This window comes from Rhinatrema bivittatum, chromosome 11 (genome assembly GCF_901001135.1).
Source record: "Rhinatrema bivittatum chromosome 11, aRhiBiv1.1, whole genome shotgun sequence".
NCBI classification, from domain to species: Eukaryota; Metazoa; Chordata; class Amphibia; order Gymnophiona; family Rhinatrematidae; genus Rhinatrema; species Rhinatrema bivittatum.
Window position 1 is genome coordinate 5,561,666 of NC_042625.1, and position 24,890 is coordinate 5,586,555.

Consider the following 24,890-nt stretch of genomic DNA (forward strand, 5'->3'; position numbering starts at 1 on the left):
ACTTTTTTTCCAGTGCAACTCTTATCTTTTTTTAGATGCGGAGACCAGAAGTACACGAACTATTCAAGATGCAGTCTTACCATGGAGCGATGCAGAGGCATTATGGCAGCCACCATTTTATTTGCCTTCCCTTCCTAATAATTCCTAGCATTGTTTGCTTTTTTAACTGCCACAGCACACTGAGACAATGATTTCAATGTAATATCAAGTATGATGCCCAGATCTTTCCTGGGTGGTAGCTCCTAATATGGAACCTAACATTGTGTAACTACAGCAAGGGTTATTTTTCCCTATGTGCATCACCTTGCACTTGTCCACATTTAATTTCATCTGCCATTTGGACGCCCAATCTTCCAGTCTTGCAAGGTCCTGCAATTTATCCCAATCTGCTTGAGATTTAATTACTCTGCCTAATTTTGTGTCATCTGAAAATTTGATCATCTCCCTTGTCATACCCTCTTCCAGATCATTTATAAATATATTAAAAAGCACCAGTCCAAGTACAGATCCCTGAGGCACTCCACTGTTTTACCTTTTTCCACCATGAAAACTGACTATATATAATCCTACTCTATTTGCTGTCTTTTAAGCAGTTTGCAGTCCACAAAAGGATATCTCCTTCCTATCCCATGACTTTTTTGTTCTCTTAGAAGCTTCTCATGAGGCACTTTGTCAAATGAAAATCCAAATACACCACAATTACCGGTTCACCTTAATCCACATGTTTATTAACCCCCTTCAACAAATGTAGCAGATTTGTGAGGCAAGACTTGCCTTGGGTAAATCCATGCTGGCTGGGTCCCATTAAATCAGTGGTTCTCAATCTTTTTTTTTTTTTTTCTGTCAGGACGCACCTGTGAGATGATGGTCACAGGTATGACACACTGATCACATGACCATCATGGGACTAAATATAAGCATATGCTATGCATCCACAGGAATCCCCTGCTTCCTAACAATGGGTGCAGAGCAGAACTAAGCCAATTCCTTGTACAACTCGCCATGCAAAAAAGATATTCTGATTCTGGTGTCATCTTAACAACATCACAAACACCCTCTGCTACCAGGTGCATTGTAAAACAATACAACACCTGGAAAAAAACCCCAAGCCCCCACTCTGTACATGTCTATTAAACCTGGCATACTGCAGCAACATGAGCTCCGAGAAATGAAACCACAATAGCCCTACCCATGAAAAGGCAGCCGTTCACCACTAGTGCAATAAACTGTAGTATTTTCTCAATAAATACGGCTGATACAAATCCCTACCTGCTAGTAAAGTACCTCATCTCAGTCATACATAGACAGCCCTGCCTTCACCAAATATAGACTAAAAGACCACAAATTACAAAAACTGGAATGGAAACCCCGAAAAGCCACTCTACGTGTAGAACTAGAAAGAGAAATATTTCCTCCTACACTAAGCAAAGTTTAAAGAGAAGAAATGCATACTCTGAAAACTGACATATTATGGCTCTTGTACCCCGTCACTCCCGCCATGCAACCCTCCCTTCACATCCTCATATCCTTCTCCAACATTCGACACACTCCATCTCCACATCCTCTTCCCTAGGCGGCACACACCTACCCATCTCTTTCCCACCCTTTCCTGCTCAGCAGCCCCCACACCTCTATCTCTTCCTCCACTTCCCTTCTCTCATCCCTTTCTCCCTGTCTTCCCACACCTTCCTGCCCAGCACATTTCCACCTTTTCCTGGCTCCCAGCCAGCAGAAAAGCCTTCAATCCAATCGAGAATCTCTCTCCCTCACTACCAGCAGCAGATGAGGGCAAAAAGCATTGAGGAGAGGAAGAAGATGAGGAGGCAGCAGAAGTCAACAGTAGATTTATACAGCAAGCACCTCTCTCTCTCCCCCTCATGCTCCTGCTTTCACAACGAGGCCCCATGGGATGAAAAGAGCAGCAGCCTCACTACCAGGCTAGGCAGGGGCAGATAACGTTTTTTGTCCTGCCAGGTCCCTATGCAGAGAGGTTGGTGGTATCTTGCTTATCTGAGTGAAGGAGGAAGGAACAACCTTCTCCTGGGCCAGGAAGAGAAGGAAGCAAGAGCAGCTTCCTGTCATATCCAATAAAAGAGAAGTCAGCCACCCCTTGACCAGATGGATGAGCAAAGAGCAGCCTTCTGCTGGATCTGCAGCACACCTCCCAGGACCTTGTCACACACTAGTGTGTCCCAACACACCTGTTGAGAACCACTGCATTAAATCATGTCTGCTGTGTTCTGTGATTTTTATTCTTTAAAATAGTTTCCATGCTTTTTCCCAGCACTGAAGTGAGGCTCACTGGTCTATAGTTTCCTTGATCATCTCTGCAGTCCTTTTTATATATTGGGGTTATATTGACCACCTTCTAGTCTTCAGGTATAATGGATGATTTTAATGATAGGTTACAAATTACTTGTAATAGGCCTGAAATTTCATTTTTTAGTTCCTTCAATACGCTAGGATGCATACCATCCAATCCAGGTGCTTTGCCACTTTTCAGTTTGTCAATCTGGCCTACTACTCATCTCAATCGTCACCCTTGAAAACAGTCTCTGGAATGGGTATCTCCCCAACATCCTCCTCAGTAAACACTGAAGCAAAGAACTCATTTAGTCTTTTTGCGATGGCCTTATCTTCCCTTAGTGCCCCTTTAACCCCTCGATCATCTAATGGTCCAACTGACTCCCTCACAGGCTTTCATTATGAGTTTTTGCCTCTATGGCCAACTTCTTTTCAAATTCTTTTTCCCATGCCCTAGTCCCCATTTCATTAAACTGGAAATAAAATGTTTTTTCTTTTCTACATTTGTGTGAACAGTTAATCTGGTCCTGGCTTCTTTTTGATCTCCTTTTCCAGGATCTCCTTTCTATTTTCCGTTTCTTCTCTTGCCTCCTGTCTTTTTCCCTTTCCATTCCTATGTCTGTCTCTGACCCTGATCTTTCCCTTACAGCTTTATTCTTGATTTCTCTCTTCTCTGACCTCTGATCTGACATAACTTTCAACCCACCTCAGTCTCCCTCTTTTCACCTGTGACCTGTCAGCTACCCCTTCCCATTCCCTTCATTTTCATGCTTCCCAAAACTTATTCCTTTTCAGTTTTTGTTCACCCATTTCTTAGTTTCTCATTTCCTCCCCACATCCTATATTTGGCAGGCTCCTTCTATTCTAGATACAACACCTCGTTCTTCTTCCGGCCTGCCGTTTGAAATCTTAACCCTGTTATGTGCTTTGTCTTGGTGGAACCCTGTACCCTTGAACCTTATGGGGATCTGTAAAGAAGAGTCCTGCAGTTCAAATAGTGGGGCTGAAGTTTTCGTCTCTGGGTGGAAGAGGTGCCAGCTGCCCTAGGTTGGGGTGTGAAAGGGGCGTCATGCTCCACTGGCCCCGTGACAGATCGGTCATTCATACGGTGTGCTGGTGGTGCCCTTGAGCAGTAACATCTATGGCTGAGGCTGCTTCGGCCCTGCATTGCTGTATGGCTGGCAGCTGGGATATATCCTTAGCAGTGTGGAAAGGAGGGGCTGTCATTTTATCTACCATGTTACTAGGATCATTAAGTTAATTAAGACAGCTTCATATTTATCTGACTGCAATACAGTTTACTGATTGAAAAGAGACTAAACCATCATTTTTGGAGGGCGGAGGCCATCTGCTTCTGGACCTACTCTGATTCTTAGTCCACTGACGTGAATCTAGGAGGGAGTGCCAACACCCCTTTAAGTTTCTGTGTAAGTCATTTGTGACAGAATTATTTTCTCTAATAAAGTCCTCGCCTTGTGGGTTTATAGGTGGTTATGTGGGAGTTGGCAGAAAATTCCAGTCCTGTGGGATGTTTAGGTCAATTTTACTCTGTTTTCTGCTGCCTTTGCAGATTGGGTCTGACTCTGCCCTCTAGAACTGGGGTCACTGACCCTCTCTGTGACCTTGGACAAAGCTGCCTTATCTCTTGCTGCCTCTGGAGCTCTGTTGATAAAAGAGCTTCCTAGATCAAAGAGTGAAATGTTATTTACTTGGCTGGAGAAGTTCCAGGTTCCATTTTTCTACTCTCTCCCTCCTAAAACCTGCCTGCCTTTGGCATAGCTCAGACCATACCCTCTCTTTCCTCTGCTTGTGTTCTCAATGCTGGCAGGTAGGTCCCCTGCTTAGTAGACACAGCAGGATTTGAGAGTCCTGGATGGGGGGAATACATAAGAAATTGCCATGCTGGGTCAGACCAAGGGTCCATCAAGCCCAGCATCCTGTTTCCAACAGTGGCCAATCCAGGCCATAAGAACCTGGCAATTCCCAAACACCAAGAAGATCCCATGCTACTGATGCAATTAAAAACAGTGGCTATTCCCTAAGTAAACTTGATTAATAGCAGTTAATGGACTTCTCCTCCAAGAACTTATCCAAAGCTTTTTTTAAACCCAGCTACACTAACTGCACTAACCACATCCCCTGGCAACAAATTCCAGAGTTTAATTGTGCGTTGATTGTGTCTGTTTAGTTTTAAATGTGCTACATGCTAACTTCATGGAGTGCCCCTTAGTCCTTCTATTGTCTGAAAGAGTAAATAACCAATTCATGTTTACCCGTTCTAGACCTTTCATTATTTTAAACATCTCTATCATATCCCCCCTCAGCCGTCTCTTCTCCAAGCAGAAAAGTCCTAACCTCTTTAATCTTTCCTCATCCCCTTTATCATTTTGGTCGCCCTTCTCTGTACCTTCTCCTTCGCTACTATATCTTTCTTGAGATGCGGCGACCAGAATTGTACACAGTATTCAAGGTGTGGGCTCACCATGGAGCGATACAGAAGCATTATGACATTTTCCGTTTTATTAACCATTTCCTTCCTAATAATTCCTAACATTGTTTGCTTTTTTTGACTGCCACAGAACACTGAGCTGACGATTTTAAAGTATTATCCAATATGACGCCTTGGTCTCTTTCCTGGGTGGTAGCTCCTAATATGGAACCTAACATCATGTAACTACAGCAAGGGTTATTTTTCCCTATATGCAACACCTTGCACTTGTCCACATTAAATTTTATCTGCTATTTGGATGCCCAATTTTCCAGTCTCACAAGGTCTTCCTGCAATCTGTCACAATCTGCTTGTGATTTAACTACTCTGCACAATTTTGTATCATCTGCAAATTTGACTCTCACTTGTCGTGTGTGTGTGTGTGTGTGTATATATATATATATGTGTGTGTGTATAGATATAGATCTATAGATATATATATATATATATATATATACACACACACATACATGCACCAGTCCAAGTACAGATCCCTGAGGCACTCCACTGTTTACCCTTTTCCACTGAGAAAATTGTCCATTTAATCCTACTCTCTTTCCTGTCTTTTAACCAGTTTGTAATCCACGAAAGGACATCGCCACCTGTCCCATGACATTTTAGTTTTCTTAGAATATTAGCTTCTGCTGGCTGAAGAGGGAAGATGGCGGTGAAGTGTCAGCTCATCTTCATCAAGAATCCCATTTATTGTGTAAAAAAGTGACGGCCATTTTTGGTTCTGTTCCTCCTATTCCTCTGGTGTGGTGCACATCTGTGGTAGATTAAGGAGCATCCTCCATACTCTTTAAATTCTCCCTTCTCGGATCTCTGGTGGGGAATAAGACAGAGCCAGGATCCCTTTTGGGGGGATCCTCTGCATAATCGGACTCAATTGTGCTATTGTAGTTTAGTGGCTGTAATGCACCTGGGCTGTTCTGACACAGCAGGGGCTTGGATGAGGCCAGGCGTGCTGCACCCACACTCCTCTCCTCCTCGCCCCCTTTTCTTTAAATTCTTCAAAGCTCTGTTATAATTCGCATAGCACACAGTGTGTTTACCAAGATCTGCTTTTTATCAGGTTTGATACAGAATGGCCTAAAAAATTCCCACAGCTCTGCCCCTTTCTAATTGGATCTGGGGGCAAGAGCCATGCCTGCACATTCTACCTCCCCCTCTATATCACTCGTGTTTTATATGATGAGGGGATTAGGCTCTATAACAGGGGTGGGAAATTCTGGTCCTTGAGCGCCATAAACCTGTCTGCTTGTTAGAATAACTTTAATGAATATGCAAGAGAGAGTTACTATAAATGAGGAGCATGCATGCAAATTTCTCACGTGCGTACTCATTAGGATAGCCTGAAAACCTAACCAGTGTGTGGCCCTCTGATGCCCACCCCTGCTCTATAAAGTGCTGCTGTATTTTGTGAGTGGATCATTTTGATTTTTATTTATTTATTTATTTTTTGCTTTACTGATTTTTCAAACACTGTCTCGCTGGGTCCCTGGCTGAGGCCGAGGAGGTTACGAATGGAGATCAGTATACTTGCTGCATCTAATCCATTTCAGCTCTTCAGGTGCCTTCCTTCGCTGCAGCGCTAGGTGCGAGGATTGATCACATAAATGGAAAATGTAGTGAGCAAACAGTACAGGAGCTCCCAGGCCACAGTCTATGCTGAACTCTCCCTGCATGCGATGCAAACCATTGATCCTCCGTGGACATAAGCAGGAAACTTCCAGATAACTCTACACAGTGGATCTGCACCCTGCTGCTATTCTTGGACTAAACTCGCAGAACTGAGCCAGCACGCTTGAAAGGGTAAATTGGCCCGACTGGAAATTAGCCTGCTTAGATGCAGCTACAAGTGTGCAGCAGGTCACACAGCACTTGTGCTTTTTCAGCTGTGTTAAGAGGCACCCGCAGGATGCAAGCTTTTAATGCGCACCCTTTGTGGCTGCTCGCTGGCGGACGGCTGCAGCTTGGGTTGTTTCCCTTTGGGAAATCTGCATAGTGTGTTAAAAGTTCCTTTATAGGCTAATTGTAAATTACTCCCTTTTCAATTCTGAATGGAACCTTTCCTTCCCGAGCAGGGATGCCCCCTGGTGCTGCTGGGTCATAGGACCTTGCAGTGACTCAATCAGGGGCCCTGGAACAGATGGAGCTTTGAGTGATCGGTCAGTTGCACGGTCTGCCTAGTTTTTGGGCAATAAAATTACTTTGTGATTTCCATAACTTTTTCCAAGTTCAGACCGTGATCGGTTCTGTCTGCACTGGAGATTGGACAGTAGTAATGGGGGAAGAGTTAAATTAAGCATTAGGAAGAACTTTCCGACTCAAGTTGGTGGAATCCCTCATTGGCAGGCCGATGCAATAAAGTGCGCACAGGTTTACATGTAGGTGGACGCGCGTTTTGGACGCGCTAGACTATCACCTGATACAATAAGGAGATTAATGCATCCAAAACACATAACCAATAGTGCTCATCACATGTAAATTCCCTGTAGATGAGGCTATTAGCTATCCCCCCCCCCCCCCCTCCAATGCAGGAAATCGCTGGGCACCCAACGCACAATTTTTAAGACTGCAAATTTAACTTCAGCAAGATCTGGTGATTGATCAATCCATGAGTCAAGAGCTCAAGAGAAATTTAAAAAATGCGGTCCTTTGTGGTTCCTCCTACATTAGAATCCTTGCAATACTTACATCTACTACTTGCACTGTTTAAGAATCAAAGTATAATCTAATAGCTTGTAAAAAAAAAAATATATATATATATATTCTGGACGCACAATATACATGCTCCAGGCCGATGTCACCCCTTGCTATTGAGTGCGTATATTGTGTGAAATGGACCTGAAGCAGGATGTATCGGACACCCACAATTACAAAGGGTGCTGAATGCATTTGCGTGCTAGGGGTGCCCAGTTCTTCCCTGTCTCATCCTTTTTAGCACAGCAGCTCATTTAAATATTGCATCAGGCTCCCAGGAGAGGTGGCTGAGCGCTTGTCTCATTTCATTGAGCCTGGATGTTTGTAGGAGCAGGTTAGATCACTGCCTGTCTTGTTCAGGAGGGGAGCAGAGATTCTGCATGGACATGAAGGGCTGTTAGATGTTGACCTCTTGAGGTTTTCTCCAGCTATTTTTTTTTTTTAATGTTTTCCTTTTAATCATGTGCCTGATTACTTTTGTGTTTGCAGTTTCGGGACAATGTTCAAGACCTGCTGGCCAGCCTGCCTTATCAGGAGGATTTTTATCTCTTGAAATGGCTTCGAGGTAAACTGGAGATGTGGGGTGGGCAGGGGATACTTAAAAAAAGTAATACCAATAAATACAACACTGCTGTAAAAGCACTATCAGAGAACCAGGGTTAAAGTTAAGACCAGCTAATTACTGTAAAAGAAGAGAGAACCTTATCTCATTCTGTCGGCAAGAGTTCCTATAAAAATATTATACTGCTGTAGATTAGTTATCAGATATGATCTGGTGGTTTCATGTGCGCAGAGTCCTAGGGAAGCATGGATCAATGTAAGGCTGGGGGAGGCCACGGCCCCTCCCGGCCCTCTGCCGTGCAGATCAGTGGAAGGCTGGGGGAGGCCACGGCCCCTCCCGGCCCTCTGCCGTGCAGATCAGTGGAAGGCTGGGGGAGCTCACGGCCCTCTGCCGTGCAGACAAGTGGAAGGCTGGGGGAGGCAACGGCCCCTCCCGGCCCTCTGCCGTGCAGACCAGTGGAAGGCTGGGGGAGGCCACGGCCCCTCCCGGCCCTCTGCCGTGCAGATCAGTGGAAGGCTGGGGGAGCTCCCGGCCCTCTGCCGTGCAGATCAGTGGAAGGCTGGGGGAGGCCATGGCCCCTCCCGGCCCTCTGCCGTGCAGATCAGTGGAAGGCTGGGGGAGGCCACGGCCCCTCCCGGCCCTCTGCCGTGCAGATCAGTGGAAGGCTGGGGGAGGCCACGGCCCCTCCCGGCCCTCTGCCGTGCAGATCAGTGGAAGGCTGGGGGAGGCCACGGCCCCTCCCGGCCCTCTGCCGTGCAGATCAGTGGAAGGCTGGGGGAGGCCACGGCCCCTCCCGGCCCTCTGCCGTGCAGATCAGTGGAAGGCTGGGGGAGTCCACGGCCCCTCCCGGCCCTCTGCCGTGCAGATCAGTGGAAGGCTGGGGGAGTCCACGGCCCCTCCCGGCCCTCTGCCGTGCAGATCAGTGGAAGGATGGTTCCTCAGGTGCGCCTGCCCCATTGCACAGATCCATGTAAAGAGGGTCACTCTAGTCTCTTCCCAGCCCCAGGACAGGCTCGTCTGTAAGAATGGGGGGCCACAGGTACTTGCCCTGTCCTGAGTATAATAACCTGGACAGGTCCCTTCAAGGGCTCAGGATCTCGTCGTCATTGCCTGCAGTGGTCCCAAGCTTTGCTCCTGTTTCCTGTTTTGTCCAGTGACTCATACTAAGGGTTTGGATACTGTATGGTCCCTTCAGAGGTGTCTCTCATGACTTTTTTGTTCAGTATCTGTTACATGGGGGCCCCTGTCAGTTGTGTGCTGCTCAAACCCCACACTAGTAACACCACCCTTCTCCTCCAAGAAGAGCTGAGGAAGTCACCCCTGGTCCAAGCTGACTGGAAGCAGTTTCAGATTCAGTGTGCGTTGTCCCGTCCTAGAAGAACAGAACTTGGCCTGCAGGTGCCGTGGGCGTCTGTGCTCTGGTGATAGGATCACGACTCCTGGCGGGGCCTTTTTCCTGGTCTTTGTATTGTTTATCCTTCCATCCCCAGGACCATTCATAGGAGGCTGATTGTTGGGGGCGAATACTGACTCACTTTATCTGCCCTTTTTTTTAAAAACAAAGGATCTTAGATCAGACTCTGAGAATCCAAACAGCATATTAATTGCAGAAAGTCTCTCTCTTTTTCAGTGTAAGACAAGTATGTAAATGAGCATTAGCCTGCCACCAGGGACAGAAATGCTATCCTACCCTTTGGGGGCTATCGTGATCCTAGATCAGAAAACATCAGGGTCCTTCTGTAAACAGGAGGAGCAGCTGCAGGGATCTGGCCTGCACATTCAGTATCTCTCCTGCTATTACCTTCCTTCTCATGGGGGGGGAGGGGAGTGTCTTTGGTTGCCAATGGCTTGTGCTGGGCCCCCTCTTCCTCCACTGGCCACTGCTGGAGACAGGATGCTGGGCTTGATGGATCATTGCTCTGACCCAGTTTGGCCCTTATTTCTTTTAAGAGGGGTGTAAAACCTGTGAAATTTAGCCAACCTGTACATGACTCTTATTATTGACATCTACAGATTTCACAGTTAATGCTTTTGATTTAGATGAAGATCTGCTGGGGCTTTCCGATTGCTGTGACAGGCAGCTTCATTCTTTGCGTCCTCACCAGATGACCGGACTCCTGAGCTCCCATGAGAACTAGGATAGAAAAAACTCAGGATCCCACAGAGTTAATGCTGATTGCTTTTTTTTGAATGAAACAAAAGGGCCACATGATTGGGGATTAGGGGAACTGCTGCGTGTGTACACGGTCCAGTGTAACTGACACCCTGGATTTTACTCTTTTTCTTGTGCTGCAGCCAGAAGTTTTAACCTGCAGAAGTCAGAGGCCATGCTCCGAAAGGTAAGGAATTGACTCTTCTGAAAACTGAATTGCATGACAGCTAACAGAATAACATGAACTCAGCCTCTGCAGCCCAGCATGTGCCCAATAGCACTTTGTACATACAGAGCAAGAAAGGAAGCGCTCTGCGATGATTTAGGCAGTAGAGATTCGAGCTTTAATCAAATGCAATGTGCAACCAAACTGGAAATCGTTTAATTTGAAAGAGCAGGGCCAGATTTAAGATTTTGGCAGGCAGAGGGCTAGGAGGTGATGGGATGCTCCTGGGGGAAGGGCTCCCAGATTTTGGGTGCACCCTAGGCATATGCCTATGTTACCTTTGCCTATGCCTAAATCCAGCCCTGGTGGGGGCAACTGCTTTTCAAAGCTATTTATGTGCAGAACCTGGATGGTTTAAAAATCGCCTTCCCTCAATGCACGCACTTTCAGCTGCCTTCAGATAAATCACATTTTCAAGTCTGTGTATGTTACGTTCCATGGGAAAACGTACCAGCAGAAAAAAGCAGGTGTACACGTGTATGTGGCTACGGTGCACCTGCGGGAGGTTTCCAGTGAGAGTCAGCATGAAGAGGAGGGGAAGGTCCAAGATTAAAAACGTCTGCATGGTCTTTGTCCCAGGCGGGCACTTTACACATTGCCCCTGTAACAGTGTGGAGTGCTTGTTGGCCTTAAGGAGATGAGAGGGAGGACAGAAAACGAGCTGGATTCCAGCTTGCAACAAAAAAGCACTTTTATTTGTCACAAACGGACAGCAAAAAGCCTTCATCCCTTAGGAGCACTGCTTCAAAAGGCAGGCATCCAACGTACAGTGCCCTGGCATAGTCCCTGGAGCTTCCTTCTCCCTGCTGGAGCCCATTTGCTCCTTCCTGAATTTGGGCTTGTATTCCCCTCCCCCGGGAAATGCCTGAATTTGCACTCTGGGTATTTAAGGTGGATCGGGCCAGATAGCTGGTCCCTGTCCTTTAAGGTGTCCCTTCACAGCCCCACTACCGTACATGCATAAGCATTTCAATTTTCTAGAGGTGCAATCCTATCTTTGTTGCTTGAAGACATAGAGCATTTCTCAGGCCCACTGCATGTTTCCACTTCCAGTCAAATCTTCCCCAGGGGGGGGGTGGGGGAGAGCAACTCATCCTTACATCTGCTGAAACCTTTGGGTACTGTCCACAGCAAAGGTAGGATAATGCAGTCTGGCATTTGCCTGGGAACTAAACTAGCAGCAAAATTTCAAGTCACGCCCCGTGGCTGCTGAGAGTAAGGGAACAGAGCGCATGGGCTGAACCAGTTCGTTAAAGCCTCCCAGCCATTCAGAAGCAGCAATCCTTAACCGGTTGTCACATCTCCGCGACCTATGCTCCTACTACCACATCTGGGGTTCTCAACACTTCTTGACAGCATCAGCCCTCCGCTGTAGCGTAGCGGCAAGGGCAGACTAAATGACCAAGAATGTCTTTTGATGCAACAGTCACTGTCCTTGTGCACTAAAACAGAGCCGGCCCTTTCAAACAACAGGTGTCCAGCTAGGCGAAACCGCTGGGAAGGTCACAAAACCTTTCCAGCATTAGCACGGAAAACCTGGTACTTGCCACATGACGGTGCTGAAACCCTAGAGAGAGTGCCAGGGTACCCCCTCTACTGTCACTTGCACACAGTGCTTCTTAGGGATTTCTTTGGGGGTGCGGGGGAGAGGGCTTCTGCTTAAAAGACGCTACAGAGACAGAGCTTCCTTCCTGGTGAGAGGGAAGCCCAGGACGTCCCGGCCTGAGCTCAGCCCTCTGCAGCTTTGATCTCTGGGTAAATTGACTTTCTCAAAATCGTCCACAGGTAAGCAGGGGCTTCAACAACGTTTTACCTCTTTAACCTGCTGAAAAAGTAGGAGGGTTCAGATCAGGGGGAGGGAACACCACATATAGATTTGCTTTTTTGTAGGGAAAAGCACTGCAGAAAAAGGAGGTGCAAATCTCTCTGGATGCTTTTTTTTTCCTTGAGCAATTTTCAAAAGGAAAGTCTGCTCCTTTGAGAATGGATGCAGAGTCCATGGGTTAAAGTACCTGCAGCCTCTTGCAGATTTCTGTGTGGTTTTCAACCTATAATAAGCAAACGTGATGGGCACGGCTGTGACCAGAAAGGAGACAACTGGCAGCTCTGCACCTGGGGATGGAGACGTCCCCAGCTACACTCGGACCTTCCTCCGCAAACCCACCCGAGTTTAAGCTCTTTGATGCCTGGGATTGGAGCTTTATGTTGTGGAAAATATATTCAATTTTACTAGCAAAATCTCAGTATGTGGTACCAGTGCAGGTCGCTAGGTCAGAGCACCAAGGTGCCCTGTTCTCTGGGAGCCTCACAGTGCTTTATCCCACGCATGGTAATGGAGTTAAGTACCAGAATCCTTTTTAGGCTGAGATTGGGAGGGATTTTGTGGAATTGCTTGAAGGTCCAGCTTTTCAGGCATGCGACGTGTGCAGCTGCCCAGAGCTGAAAGGGGCACTGCTGCCCTCTCCCTCCTGTGCCCTGCCCCATCACTGGAGTCTGCAGGCAGCAGACTCCAGTGATGTACAGAAGGCGGGAACATTCCCTCTGTGATAGGAGGAGGGAGTGGCTGCAAGCAAAGAAAGGAGAGAGTAGGAGGCTGTGGACAATGGGAAAGAGTAGGGGAGAGGGGATACTGGTGTAGGGGTGAAGGGGAATATTTATTTATTTGAAAACCTTTTTTATACCGATTTGATCATTTTGAGGATTGAAGCTATTTCAATGGAGGAAGTGAAGTCAAGGGAGTTGAGGGTGGTAGTAGTAGTTAAGTGTGGGCTCACAGGTGGGGGGATGGGGTCGGGGGTAAATCTGAGGAGTATGTTGGCTATTTTGTTAAAGTATAGTACCAATTCTTCGCATTTACTACTTGCTTCACTGATTGGGGGGGGGGGTTGGCTTGGTGAGATTAGTGACGTAGGAGAAGAGGGCTTTAGGGTTATAGATGTAATCGTGAATTTTCTTGGTGTAGAAATCGCGTTTGGCATTAAGGGTGGTGGTTCTATAGCAGTGAAGAGCAGATTTGAAGGATGAGGTTTTTGGGAAGACGGGTCGTTACGCCATGCTCTCTCCTTTTGTCTAAGATTGTTTTTCATATGTTTGAGGTCAGTCATGTACCACGGTTTTTTATTTTTGGCAGAGGGGTTCAAATCACGTGTGGTGATGGGGCATAATTTGTTTGCAATGTCAAGTGTGATAGTGCTCCAGGACTTGATTGCGGCATTTGGGTCAGTGAGGGCTGCTATGAGCTCTTCACTAGGGCAGGCTTTTCTGAAAGCAATAGAGGTATTGGAAGTGGGATGATTAAATAAGAGTGTCTTGATGGAAAGAGAAGTTTTGATAATGGTGTGGTCTGACCAAGGGACAGGGGTACATGAGGGTGTATTAGGGGAGATGATGCAGGAGTTGATGAATAGGAGGTCAAGGATGTGGCTAGCTTAATGAGTAGGGGAGGTGATAATTTGTTTGTATCCCATGGCATCTAGGGAGTTGAGGAAGGTTTCGCAGGAAGAGGAGAGGGGAGATACGTCAACGTGGAGATTAAAATCTCCTAAAGTAATGGTGGGGGCTTCAATGTTGATGTTGTCCTTGATGAATTCAATGATGGGGGATGGGTCGTGTTCTAGGAGGCCGGGTGGGGCATAGACCAGGCAGACCTGTAGTTCGTGTGATTTGTAGAGCCCGATCTCTAATCTGGTAGGGGGTTTGATGTTGACAGGTTTGAGCTTTAAGTGCTTTTTAACTGCAAGTAGTAGACCTCCACCCCGTTTCTTAGGTCTCGGGGTGATGAAGATATCATAGGTGTAGGTGGATAGATGAGTATACTCGAGTCACCACTAGGAGGCACTGCTGTGCTGGAACTGCTGCCATGAAGACACCAATTTCAGTTTTTGCACAGGGCACTAGGTGGCGCTGGTAACCCACAGGGTTGGATTTACCTTAGGCACCCTGGGTACAAGGGGAATTCCCCTGTAATGATGCAGTAGCGGCAGCAGGAGGGCGGTGGGTGGGTCATCTTCTGAAGATATGCTGCGCTGGAAAAGACGCCACCTCTTCTGTCCCAGAGTGGCACTTGCTTACAAGCACGGTTCAGCCTGGCGGCAGCGCTACGCTAGTCCCAGCCCTTTAATGGTGCAGGGGCAGTGCCCATGAGCTCTGAGCGGGCACTGCCACGCTGTCAGGACCGAGGAGGAGGAGCCCAGCACCACGTGGGACACTTGGGGCCCAGTGGGGTTATAAGTGACTGCAGCATGCAGGCGCCGTCCTCTGTGGTTTCACCTCTTTTTTTTTTTTTGTTTTAACAGCATGTTGAGTTTCGGAAACACATGGATTCAGACAACATAATCAAAGGCTGGCAACCTCTAGAGGTGAGTCCTGTGTGCAGCTCTTTGGCTCTTCCGCTCTTTCCTGCTCCCTTTCTCGCTTCTCATGCCTCAGCTCTCTAACCCCAGGGGTTTATTTTTTTTGAAACGGGCTTTTTATCAGAGACTGCACATGTAACACTTCTTTTTTTTTTTTTTTTTAATTTATGCATTTTCAAATTATACAAGACATAATCTTGACAGAAATATGAAACTAAGCAATAAACTATTACAGTCATAGGAATAGGAAAATTATTCATACTCGTGTCCTCTATACAATCCCCAACCCAAAGGAAAAAGCAGTAGTCAAAACAGCAGTCCTACTATCTATCTCATGGGAACAACGAGTATGTTTACAACTGGAGGTTGTCGGCAGCGCTTGGTTTTCCCAATCAAAACGGAGGGGGGATCATAAAAAATATAAGAATTATTCTGGTACTTAATCATGCACTTGCATGGAAATTTCAGAAAGAAAATACCCTGTTTGCTGAACCTGCGGTCGCATCAAGAGAAATAATCTCTGCCTTTTTTGAATTTGCCTGGAGACATCCGGAAAGATCCTAACTTTGAACTGTAAAAATAACTCTGATCTGTGACGGAAATAAAGTCTCAGTAACCAATCTTTATGTGGTTCAAGAGCTAAAGTCACAATAAGCGTAGCTGAAACAGCCAACTCTGTATCCGATGTCTCAAGCATTGTAGAGAGATCCATGCTTGGTTCCACTGCTGGAATTAATGGTGTCATTCCCTCTCCTTGTGTATCCTCAACAGCCCTTTTGAACTGTGGTAGATAGAATATTTTGGACACTGGAGGGATTGCATTTTCAGAAACATGTAAAATCTCCATTAAATACCTCCTAAACATCTCTCTAGGAGATATTAAGGGTACTTAACGAACGAACCCTGTAACCCGTTATATCCACGATTCGCAAATGTAACACACCCGATTCAGCTCGAACCTTGTAAACCATTGTGATGGCGATACCGAACGACGGTATGTAACTCAACAGATAAATACTTTAGGAAAATTAATGAATCATAAATTCCTATTTCTCACAGCATTTTCAAGATTTTCAATTTTTAATGCAGTATTAACATTTTCTTTAATCATAGCAGTCTGAGACTGTTGAACAGAGTTCACGTGACCCTGTATAACTGAGAATTGTTGACCCAGTTGTGCTGTTGTATTAGAAAGTATAGAGACTTTTTCCTCCAGATCATTGTACTTTAATGCCAAAGGAGAAAACTGTTGAGAAATTGAGCTCCACAATAGCTTCCCAAATAGTCTCCAGTGAGAAACTAAAGGTCTCTGCACAGCAGGTAGCATTAAGGATGGTATTAGCAGTGAAATTTCAATAGTGCTGCTCTCAGAACCTCCCGGTCTGACATCTTGTGCAGTGCCCTTACCCGGCTGTCCTCTATCGAAAGCTGGACTCACAGCTCCTGCCATAGCCCCGTCGTTCCCCCGCAGGATTTGGCACGCCTGTCGGCATCTCCCCCGACTCTTGGACAACTCTAACGGCTGCGGGATTACCGGGTGGGAGAAAGGGGAGCTCCCTCCAGCGGCTGAATCCCCGACGTGAGCGTCCATCAGGCCCGACAGGGGAAACATTGGAGGGGCTGCAGGGAGTGGCCCTAACTTCGGTTTCCACTTTCTGCCCATTCAGAAAGAAATGGTAAGCAAGTAATATTTTAAAGGCAATTGCCCAAGAGAGCCGTCACGCCATGCTACCGACTATCAATCCGCCACCTTGGATCCCCCCACATGTAACATTTCAAATCAATTATACATCCATTTCTTCAATCCTCAAAGTGACAGTAAGCAATAATATACATCCCCATATTTTTAGACCACAATTTCGTATTGTGTATATATTTTAGGGAACAAGCAGATACTCTCTCTCCCCTACCAAAACAATAAAGTGAACATTCTTTGCACAATACATTTCTTTAAAAGTATACACGTCACCTCGACCTCTGTCCTCCCCCCACTGCGACACTAGAAGACAATGTAATAAGCAGTGCTAAAACTGCCGTGGGAGTTTATGCTGCATTTTTCCACGAGAGCCTTATGTGGGTATGTTAAAAAATAAATAGTGTTCAGCACGGGAAAAGTATGCGCATAAACCAACTTTAAAACACACGGCTGTTTTAGTGCGAGTGTATGCAAATGAGGCAATTAACTATTCATGGTCTATGCAGGGAGCCATGCATCTGTTAGCATGGGTTTTGAACACGGGTCAGGGCAGGAGTGTCTGGAGACTGCTTTACTTTGGGGTAATCATGGATTGCCTTCACTTTTTCTGGATGTTTGGCACATTTTTGTGGGTCAGCTACAGAAAGCTCTGCTGCAGTCCAGCGCCTGCCGGTAGAGCAGCCACATGGAGATGGATCATGAAGGGGTTAAACATTGCTCTGCCCGACTTCACTTTCACTCCCGGACCACTAACTTATTCACTGTTTTATAAAAAAAAAAAAAAAAAAGGAAGGCCTTCACCCCGAGAATCACTCGCTGGTCACCACATTAATGTGGGTTTCAGAGGGGTTTCTGCACAATTTATTACATAGGGCCATGAGCGCGCGTGTTTGTGTGTGCATTTTTCTGCGGGTTTCACTTTTGTGCAGATTTTCTGCGCACATCTGACTTGTATATGCATCCTTTATTACATCCCACGGAGGTGTCGGCTTTGGTTGCACTTGCTAAAAAAAAATGCGTGCAGATAACCAGTGCCAATTTCACCACAGTTCTTATTACATTGGCCTCGTAGATTACCTTCCATGTACTCAACCTGGTATATCCAATATATTGTTCTCAAGTTTATCCACAAAGACCATTAAACCTTGATATTTGCTAAGTATTGTGTAATGGGCTCCATTCCCTCTGTACTTTCACATATTTACCTCTGGCCTTAGCAACAGCCATTTCAGCTCTCTCACACTACTAAATGTATCTAGCCGGTCTTGGATTATTGCAGATTAATCCATTACAGCAGGTGTGCTTCATTGTATATAAACCCTCCACTTCTAGACTGCCTTAAACGTTCTAATCCTTTGCTACACAAATCTTTAAGCCCCTATTGGGAAATTAGACTGAAAATAGAGGAGGATAAAGATGCGGCATTTGTAAACACAGACAAAAGAATGAAATCCAGCTGGATAAGATTACACTGCTTTTTTTTACATCTTTTTATAACTTTATTAATTTTTTTAAATTGTTTATTTAGTAAACATTTTCAGGCATACAACAAAAGGAAAACAAATTCCATGTATAAGGCAGCAATAGCAGAGAATATGAAGATATAATATACAGTCACATACATAAGAATGGAACATGGTACATGAGTCATGTTTTTACAATATTCCAGGTAAGGACCTTAGATCTTTTTTGTATTTACGGGGATTATTTTTAAGGTCATAGCATAATTTTTCAATATCAGCAATTTTGCGCATTTTCCTATGCCAATAATCCAATGGGGGATTTAATCTCCAAAAATGGCTATTGTGAATCTTGCTGCCAGTAATAGCTGACCCACCAAAGCACACAATTTAACCGGCACCAAGGAGCCCACCCAATTTTGGGCCAATGAAATCTCAGGATATCTGCAATTACCTGCGTGACCTGGGACCAAAACTATTGAGTAGCTGGACAATACCACCACATGTCTCTGTTTCACCACAGCCCTGCCAGCAGATATCACTTGCCTGTGGGCAAACTTTAGCAAAGTGTCCAAGGGTTCTGTAGATTCTATGAAGTAAACGGATCATCAAAGCAACCCATCTTGCACAAATTTGAAATATGATTGGCCGTAATCCATATAGATTTTCACTCTCTACTGACTAGAGACAGTCCCAAATCAGCATTCCAAGCAACCATCAATTGCTGGGGTGTATCCGTCCCAAATTTATTCTCCAGAATACCATGTTAGATCAACACAATTCCCCGTACGTGTACTGCAGGATCACTACGAAATTTCTCCATACCAGTTAAAGGTGTAACTGACTTTCAACAGCCAAGTGATTTCTCAAGGCCTATCACAGTTGCAGATATTGAGCATGTGACTCTGGATTGATTTCAAAGTCTTCCAATATCTGAAAGGTGCTCAATCCAGAGTCCTCATCCCACCATTGGGTCAGAGTAATCAACCCATAGCTTCTCCAATCTTTAAAGGTCAGGACAAAAGTACACCTGGACAGGATGAAGTTACCATAGATAGGAGGTATCTCCTCTCCAGTTAACACACAAATGTTTGACCCGTCGCCATATATTTAGCATGTGGGCTGATAGCGTGCTATTTCTACAAACTCTGTGACATAGCAGCGAACCTGGAGGCATAAATGGGAGCATAGCCAGGTCGATAATATCTACCCATTCACGTTCCATGGACAGCCAAGACACACTGGTCCCGCAAATCCAGGCCTGTAGACACAATAACCTGGACGCCCAGTAGTAAAGACTAAGATTAGGTAAATTCGCCCCCATTGTTTGAGTAGCCATAAGCAGCTCATTTTAATTCTAGCCGGTTTATAATTCCAAATAAATTCCCCCATTAAGCCATGCAGTTCTGAAAATGCTTGCTGAGAAATGTTACAGGGAACATGCTGGAAAAGATAAAGGAGTTTTGGCAGAATATTCATTTTCAAGAGATTAATTCTGCCCATCCAAGAAATGGGCAAATCAACCCACATCTGCAGCTGTCTCTTAATCTTAGCGATAATCCCTGCATAGCGATTGGAGAAAAGGGTCCTAGGCTCTCTAGCAATATATACCCCCAGGTACATAAAACCATCCAAACCTACTCTGAATTCAGAAAGGCAACCTTGAATAAACATTTTGGAATTAATAAGAAAAATCTCAGATTTATCATAGTTGATTTTATACTCTGTAAGTTCTCCATATTGGGCCAAAAGATCTAACAGGGCAGCCCCTGAGACTGAGGGGGTCGACATATAAATCAATACATCATCGGCATAGAGTGATATTTTGTGCCTTCTACCACCCAACTTAATACCCTGAATACTGGCATCTTTCCGAATAGCAGCAGCCAAGGACTCAATAGCTAGATCAATAGGCAAGAGCGATAGGGGAGAGCTATGGGAATGGCTGGAGTTAAAGATCCATTCACCAACAAATGTGCCATAGGCCTCTTATACATATTTGGCAAATAATCCCACAATAGCCAACCCCTGGAACAGAAAGGACCAGTCAAGCCTGTCGAAGGTTTTCTCTGCATCAAGGGAAAGAATTAATGTCGGTTGGCATCCCCCCCTTTTTTGCCATATGCAGGATATTAAAAAGTAGTCTTATATTTGCTATGGAAACCTCCCCCCCTTTCACAATGAACCAAACTAGGGAGCACGGTCTCCAGTCTCAACTGCAATACTTTCACAAGTATTTTAAAATCTGCATTCAGCAGAGAGAGAGATTGGTAGGAACCACAATCCTATGCATCACTCCCCTTTTTGTGAATAAGAGTAATCGTGGCATCAGCCATGTCCTCTGTCGCTATATCTACATCCCCTGCCTGATTAAATAGGGGAAGCAAGAAAGGGGCTGTCTCTAAAGAAAACTTCTTGTCGAATACCATGTGGAATCCATCTGGACCTGGACATTTTTCACCTGGAAAAGCCTTAACAGTTACCTGAATCTCCTCAGCAGTAATGGGGATCCTAATTTTTTCTGTTCATTCCACAACTGGGGCAACATAAGACCCCAGAGAAAGCCATGAATATCCCCCTGACCCGGACAACCCAGATTTGGCATATAAATCAGAGAAATAATAGACAAACTGCTGTTCCAGGTCCAGTGAATTAGCTGTAAGTTACTTATGGTTACATAAGGTTTTACATATGGAAGCAATGTGGGATTTACATATACATTTTTTTTCAATAGACCTAACAAGTAATGATCCTACCCTATCACCATGTTCATAAAAGTGAAACTTAGAGAATTTCAGGGAACATGCTGTGTTCCCAAGTTCTACGTATTTAAGCTTCTTATAAGTTTTCTTAGAACAGTCCGCTTATGTTTCCCCTCCAGCACCCGAATTGTATCTAACAATTCCATGACTTTTTTTTTTTTTCCTACATGTCTTCTGGAGGTAGCTCGCATAACTTAATAATTTTACCCCGCAGGACCATCTTAAAGGTAACCCAACGAAGGCCAGGAGAATACTCTGTCTCTGGGTTAATCTCATTAAACTCAGAAATTGCCTGTTCGAGGAGCATAGGGAAGTGCTTATCACCAAGAAGGAAAGTATTTAACCACCACAGCGTACTACAAGGTCTGAACTGGTTCAGAGCAATCCTTAACTGAATGGGGGGATGGGGTAGTCAGCATACAAGCAGTGTCGTAGCCACGAGTGGGCCTGGGTGGGCAGCTGCCCACCCAACTGGCAGCGGAACTGCAAGGCTGTCGCGGGATCCCATCCCTGCGACAGCGAACAAGAGAACCCACGCCTCGCGTGCCATCACTGCACACATGGGGAAACACTGCTGCGGCCGTATGGCCAACCGATCTTCCTGTTTAGGGGAGGGGGGAGCGGAAGCGCTGCGCACAGCTTTCGCTTCCTCCCCCCAAAGCAGGAAGATCAGCTGGCCTCTCCTGCCATACGGCCCACCGAACTTCCTATTTGGGGAGGGGGGGAGCAGAAGCGCAGCGCACAACTTCCGCTTCCTCATCCTCCCCCTCCCCCCCCCCAAGCAGGAAGATTGGCGGGCCGAACGGCCCGACCCCGAAGATAGCAGGAGGCCAGTAGCAGCAGGAGAAGCCAGCTGATCTTCCTGCTTTGGGGGGAGGAAGCGGAAGCTGTGCACGTGCTTGTATGTGTGGGTGAGAATGGGAGCTTGAATGTGTGTATGTGTGGGTGAGAATGGGAATCTGGGTTTGTGTATGGGTGAGAATGGGAGCTTGAATGTGTATGTATGGGTGAGAATGGGAGCCTGGGTTTGTGTGGTTGGGTAAGAATGGGTGCCTGAATGTGTATGGGTGGGTAAGAATGGGACCTTAAAATGTGTATATGTATGGGTGAGAATGGGAACTTGAATATGTGTATATGTATGGGTGAGAATGGGAACTTGAATATGTGTATGTGTGGGTGAGACTGGGAGCATGGGTTTGTGGGTGAGAATGGGTGCCTGGATGTGCGTCTGTGTGTGCATAAGAATATAAGCCTGGGGAGGGGTGAGAAAGTGAGAGCTTGTATGTGTGTCTGCAGAGAATGTGAGCTTGTGTGCGTGGGGGGGAGAGCATGTGAGTGTGTGAGGGGGAGTCTGTGAGAGAAAGCGTGTGTGTGTGGAAGGGAAGAAGACCGTAATAGAAGAAAGACACTGAAAAGGAATTAGGAAATGAGCAACAAGGGAAAAAATGGGAAAAAGAGACCAGGACCAACTGATTAGAAAAATACAAAGATCAGACAACAAAGGTAAAAAAAAAAAAAAATTATTTTGAGATGTTAGCAATTTAAATATAAGCAACACAACCGCTCTCTCAAAATTTATGGACAGGTAGTAGCCATGTATAAAAGCGTAATAATAAGAAGACTAAAGTACCACAAATCACCGTGTATCATTAAGTAGACCTCATACTTAGGCGTAGATGTGATGCTATTCTGCATAACGTTTTACACCAGTAGTATAATCATGGGTCAGAAAAGAATTTTATATGCTTAGTGAGTCCAAAGTGAAAAGAATTCAAAGTTGATGTAGCATGACATTTCCCACTGTATTTATTGTTGCAGAATTTCTTAATTCATCATAGTAATGACAACATTCAATTTCTTAAGATAATGCTTTTTTTTTTGCATGTGAAGAAACGCCTGAGAGTTAAAGATCTTAAGGCTCGAGGTGTACTAGCCCGACACGGACCGTGTTTCGGTGTCTGCCTTCATCAAGGAGCCAAATGTATGTGAGATGATTTTCGCGGCATTTTCACCAACATGGAAGTAATGTGTTTCCTCACATTCCTAAATTATCTTAAGAAATTGAATGTTGTCAATACTATGATGCGTTAAGAAATTCTGCAACAATGAGAAATGTCATGCTACATCAACTTTGAATTCTTTTCACTTTGGACTCACTAAGCATATAGAATTCTTTTCTGACCCATGATTATACTACTGGTGTAAAATGTTATGCTGAATAGCATTCACATCTACGCCTATGTATGAGGTCTACTTAATCACTAATTCACTGTGATTTGTTTTGTTGATAATCTGTTGTACTTTAGCCTTATTACGAGCAATTTAAATATGTCATCTTTGGGAATGTGCATTTCTTATATTTTTGTATTTTGCTCCTTCTTAAGTATTCCACTGTTCAGAAATTTTAGTTTCTCGGGCTTTCTATTTTGGTTTTATCTGCATGTTTCTGTTTCTAATTTATAGTCTTTTATTTCTATATTAGGTAAGGGTTGGTCTCAGTTTTGCCTGTGTGTGACAGAAATGCAGTATTTCTGCTAGTGTGTATTTTCTCTGTAGTAGTAGTCCAGCTTGTTCTGTTATTCCAGTAGGTGATGTATTAATGTTCTAGGGCCTGGTGTAGTATTTGCATTGCTGCTTTTTCATAAGGTTGCTGTTATTTGAGTCCTGACAGTCAGTGCTGTGACTGTATGGCAAGGTTCTAGATGCCTCTTTCTTTGCAAGAGTTTGTTACTTCACAAAATAGCAGTGGAGGGTTATTTTTTGCTGAGGTGACACCAGAATTTGAATTTTTTTTTCAAGTTAGTTGTAATGTGAATTGCCCTAGCTCTGTGCTGCACCTGTTCTGATGATTGATTATATTTTATTGTATTTATGAAGATTTCTGGTTTTCTGCAAAGATGGTTCATGAAAGAATACATTAATTTTTGTTTTATTACATGATTGGATCTGATCGGTTTCTATACTTGTGCATTTATAAACTGCAATAAATATAAAATAAATTCTGATTAAAAAGGAATTTTTAATGCTGGTAAGTGCTAGAAATAATTGAAGTAAATTATTGTAAAGTTTCATACATGATGCACAATGGCTGTTGCAAATTACTTAGAAAGCCATTCTAGGGTGCAGTATATGGCATTATTTATCAGTAAGAAAACAACTAGTAGACCTGCATGCCTACAGCCCACCCATGTTAACCTTGTGCCCACCCAAAAAATCAATTCTGGCTACGCCACTGCATACAAGTCAAAATATCTCTGTCATAGACTAAGAGGAAAGTATTTGGGAAACACATAAGATAATCAGTTCTACTATACATAGCATGTCTGGGGAAATAATAGGTGAAGACTGCATCTCCTGGGTGTAGATGTTCTAGACATCTACCAATTGAAATGACTGTGTAAAATCAGCATGATGGGGATCGCCAGCCAAACCTGATTTAGCAATAGAGATTTTGTCAAGGATCCGATCCGGACATATGTTCCAGTCACCCCCCACAAACAAATTATCAAAAACAAAAGTCCAAATTTTAAAATGCCCGCGTGTGTACAAATCAGGGATTATGCGCATGGCCGGGCCTTGCGCATGCTGCCATGTGCATTTTAGAACAGGCCCGGCCACACGCACAAGTGCCAGGCCTGCTGAAGTGGGCGGGTGGTGGGCCGGGACGGCGCCATTAGACGCTATCCCGGGGAAGTGCTCGCTGACAGCTGGCTGGCTCGTGGAGATTACTTCTGCTCCAAAGAAGCAGTAAGTACAAAAATAAAAAATGAGGATAGGTAGGGTTAGTTTAGGGGTTGGGGAAGAGGGAGACAGGATAGGGTTGGGATAAGGAAGAACTGGGGAAACCCTAGTTGCCTCGCCCTGCGTATTATTCTAAAATGCCCCGCCCCCCACGTGCGGAGCAGGCCACCCGCCCGCACGTGCTAGTGTGGACATGAAAATCTGGTGTATGTGCATGCAGGAAACGTATTTTATAACATGTGCGTGTTGCGTCCATGTGCGCGCACCAGAAACCGGGCGCACATAGGCACCCACGCCTTTTAAAATCTACCCCAAAGGAAGCAATCTTATCAGTTAACTGTCTATAAAAAAAACAAAAACCAAAAGAACATTTTGATCAGAGTTTGGCCCATATATAAACTAGAGTAAATCTGAGAGAGTGTAATGTACAGTCCAATAGTA

At 45.0% G+C, this 24,890-nt stretch overlaps 1 protein-coding gene across 1 annotated transcript in view; it reads left to right on the forward strand.

The window, feature by feature from the left end:
• SEC14L2 (SEC14 like lipid binding 2) overlaps nt 1–24,890 on the forward strand; it is a 111,688-nt gene that overhangs the window by 19,450 nt on the left and 67,348 nt on the right. Inside the window, exons 2-4 of the mRNA XM_029572027.1 lie at nt 7,988–8,063; nt 10,356–10,399; nt 14,734–14,796. Coding sequence (XP_029427887.1) covers nt 7,988–8,063; nt 10,356–10,399; nt 14,734–14,796 — 183 coding nt within the window. The remainder of the gene's footprint in view (nt 1–7,987; nt 8,064–10,355; nt 10,400–14,733; nt 14,797–24,890) is intronic.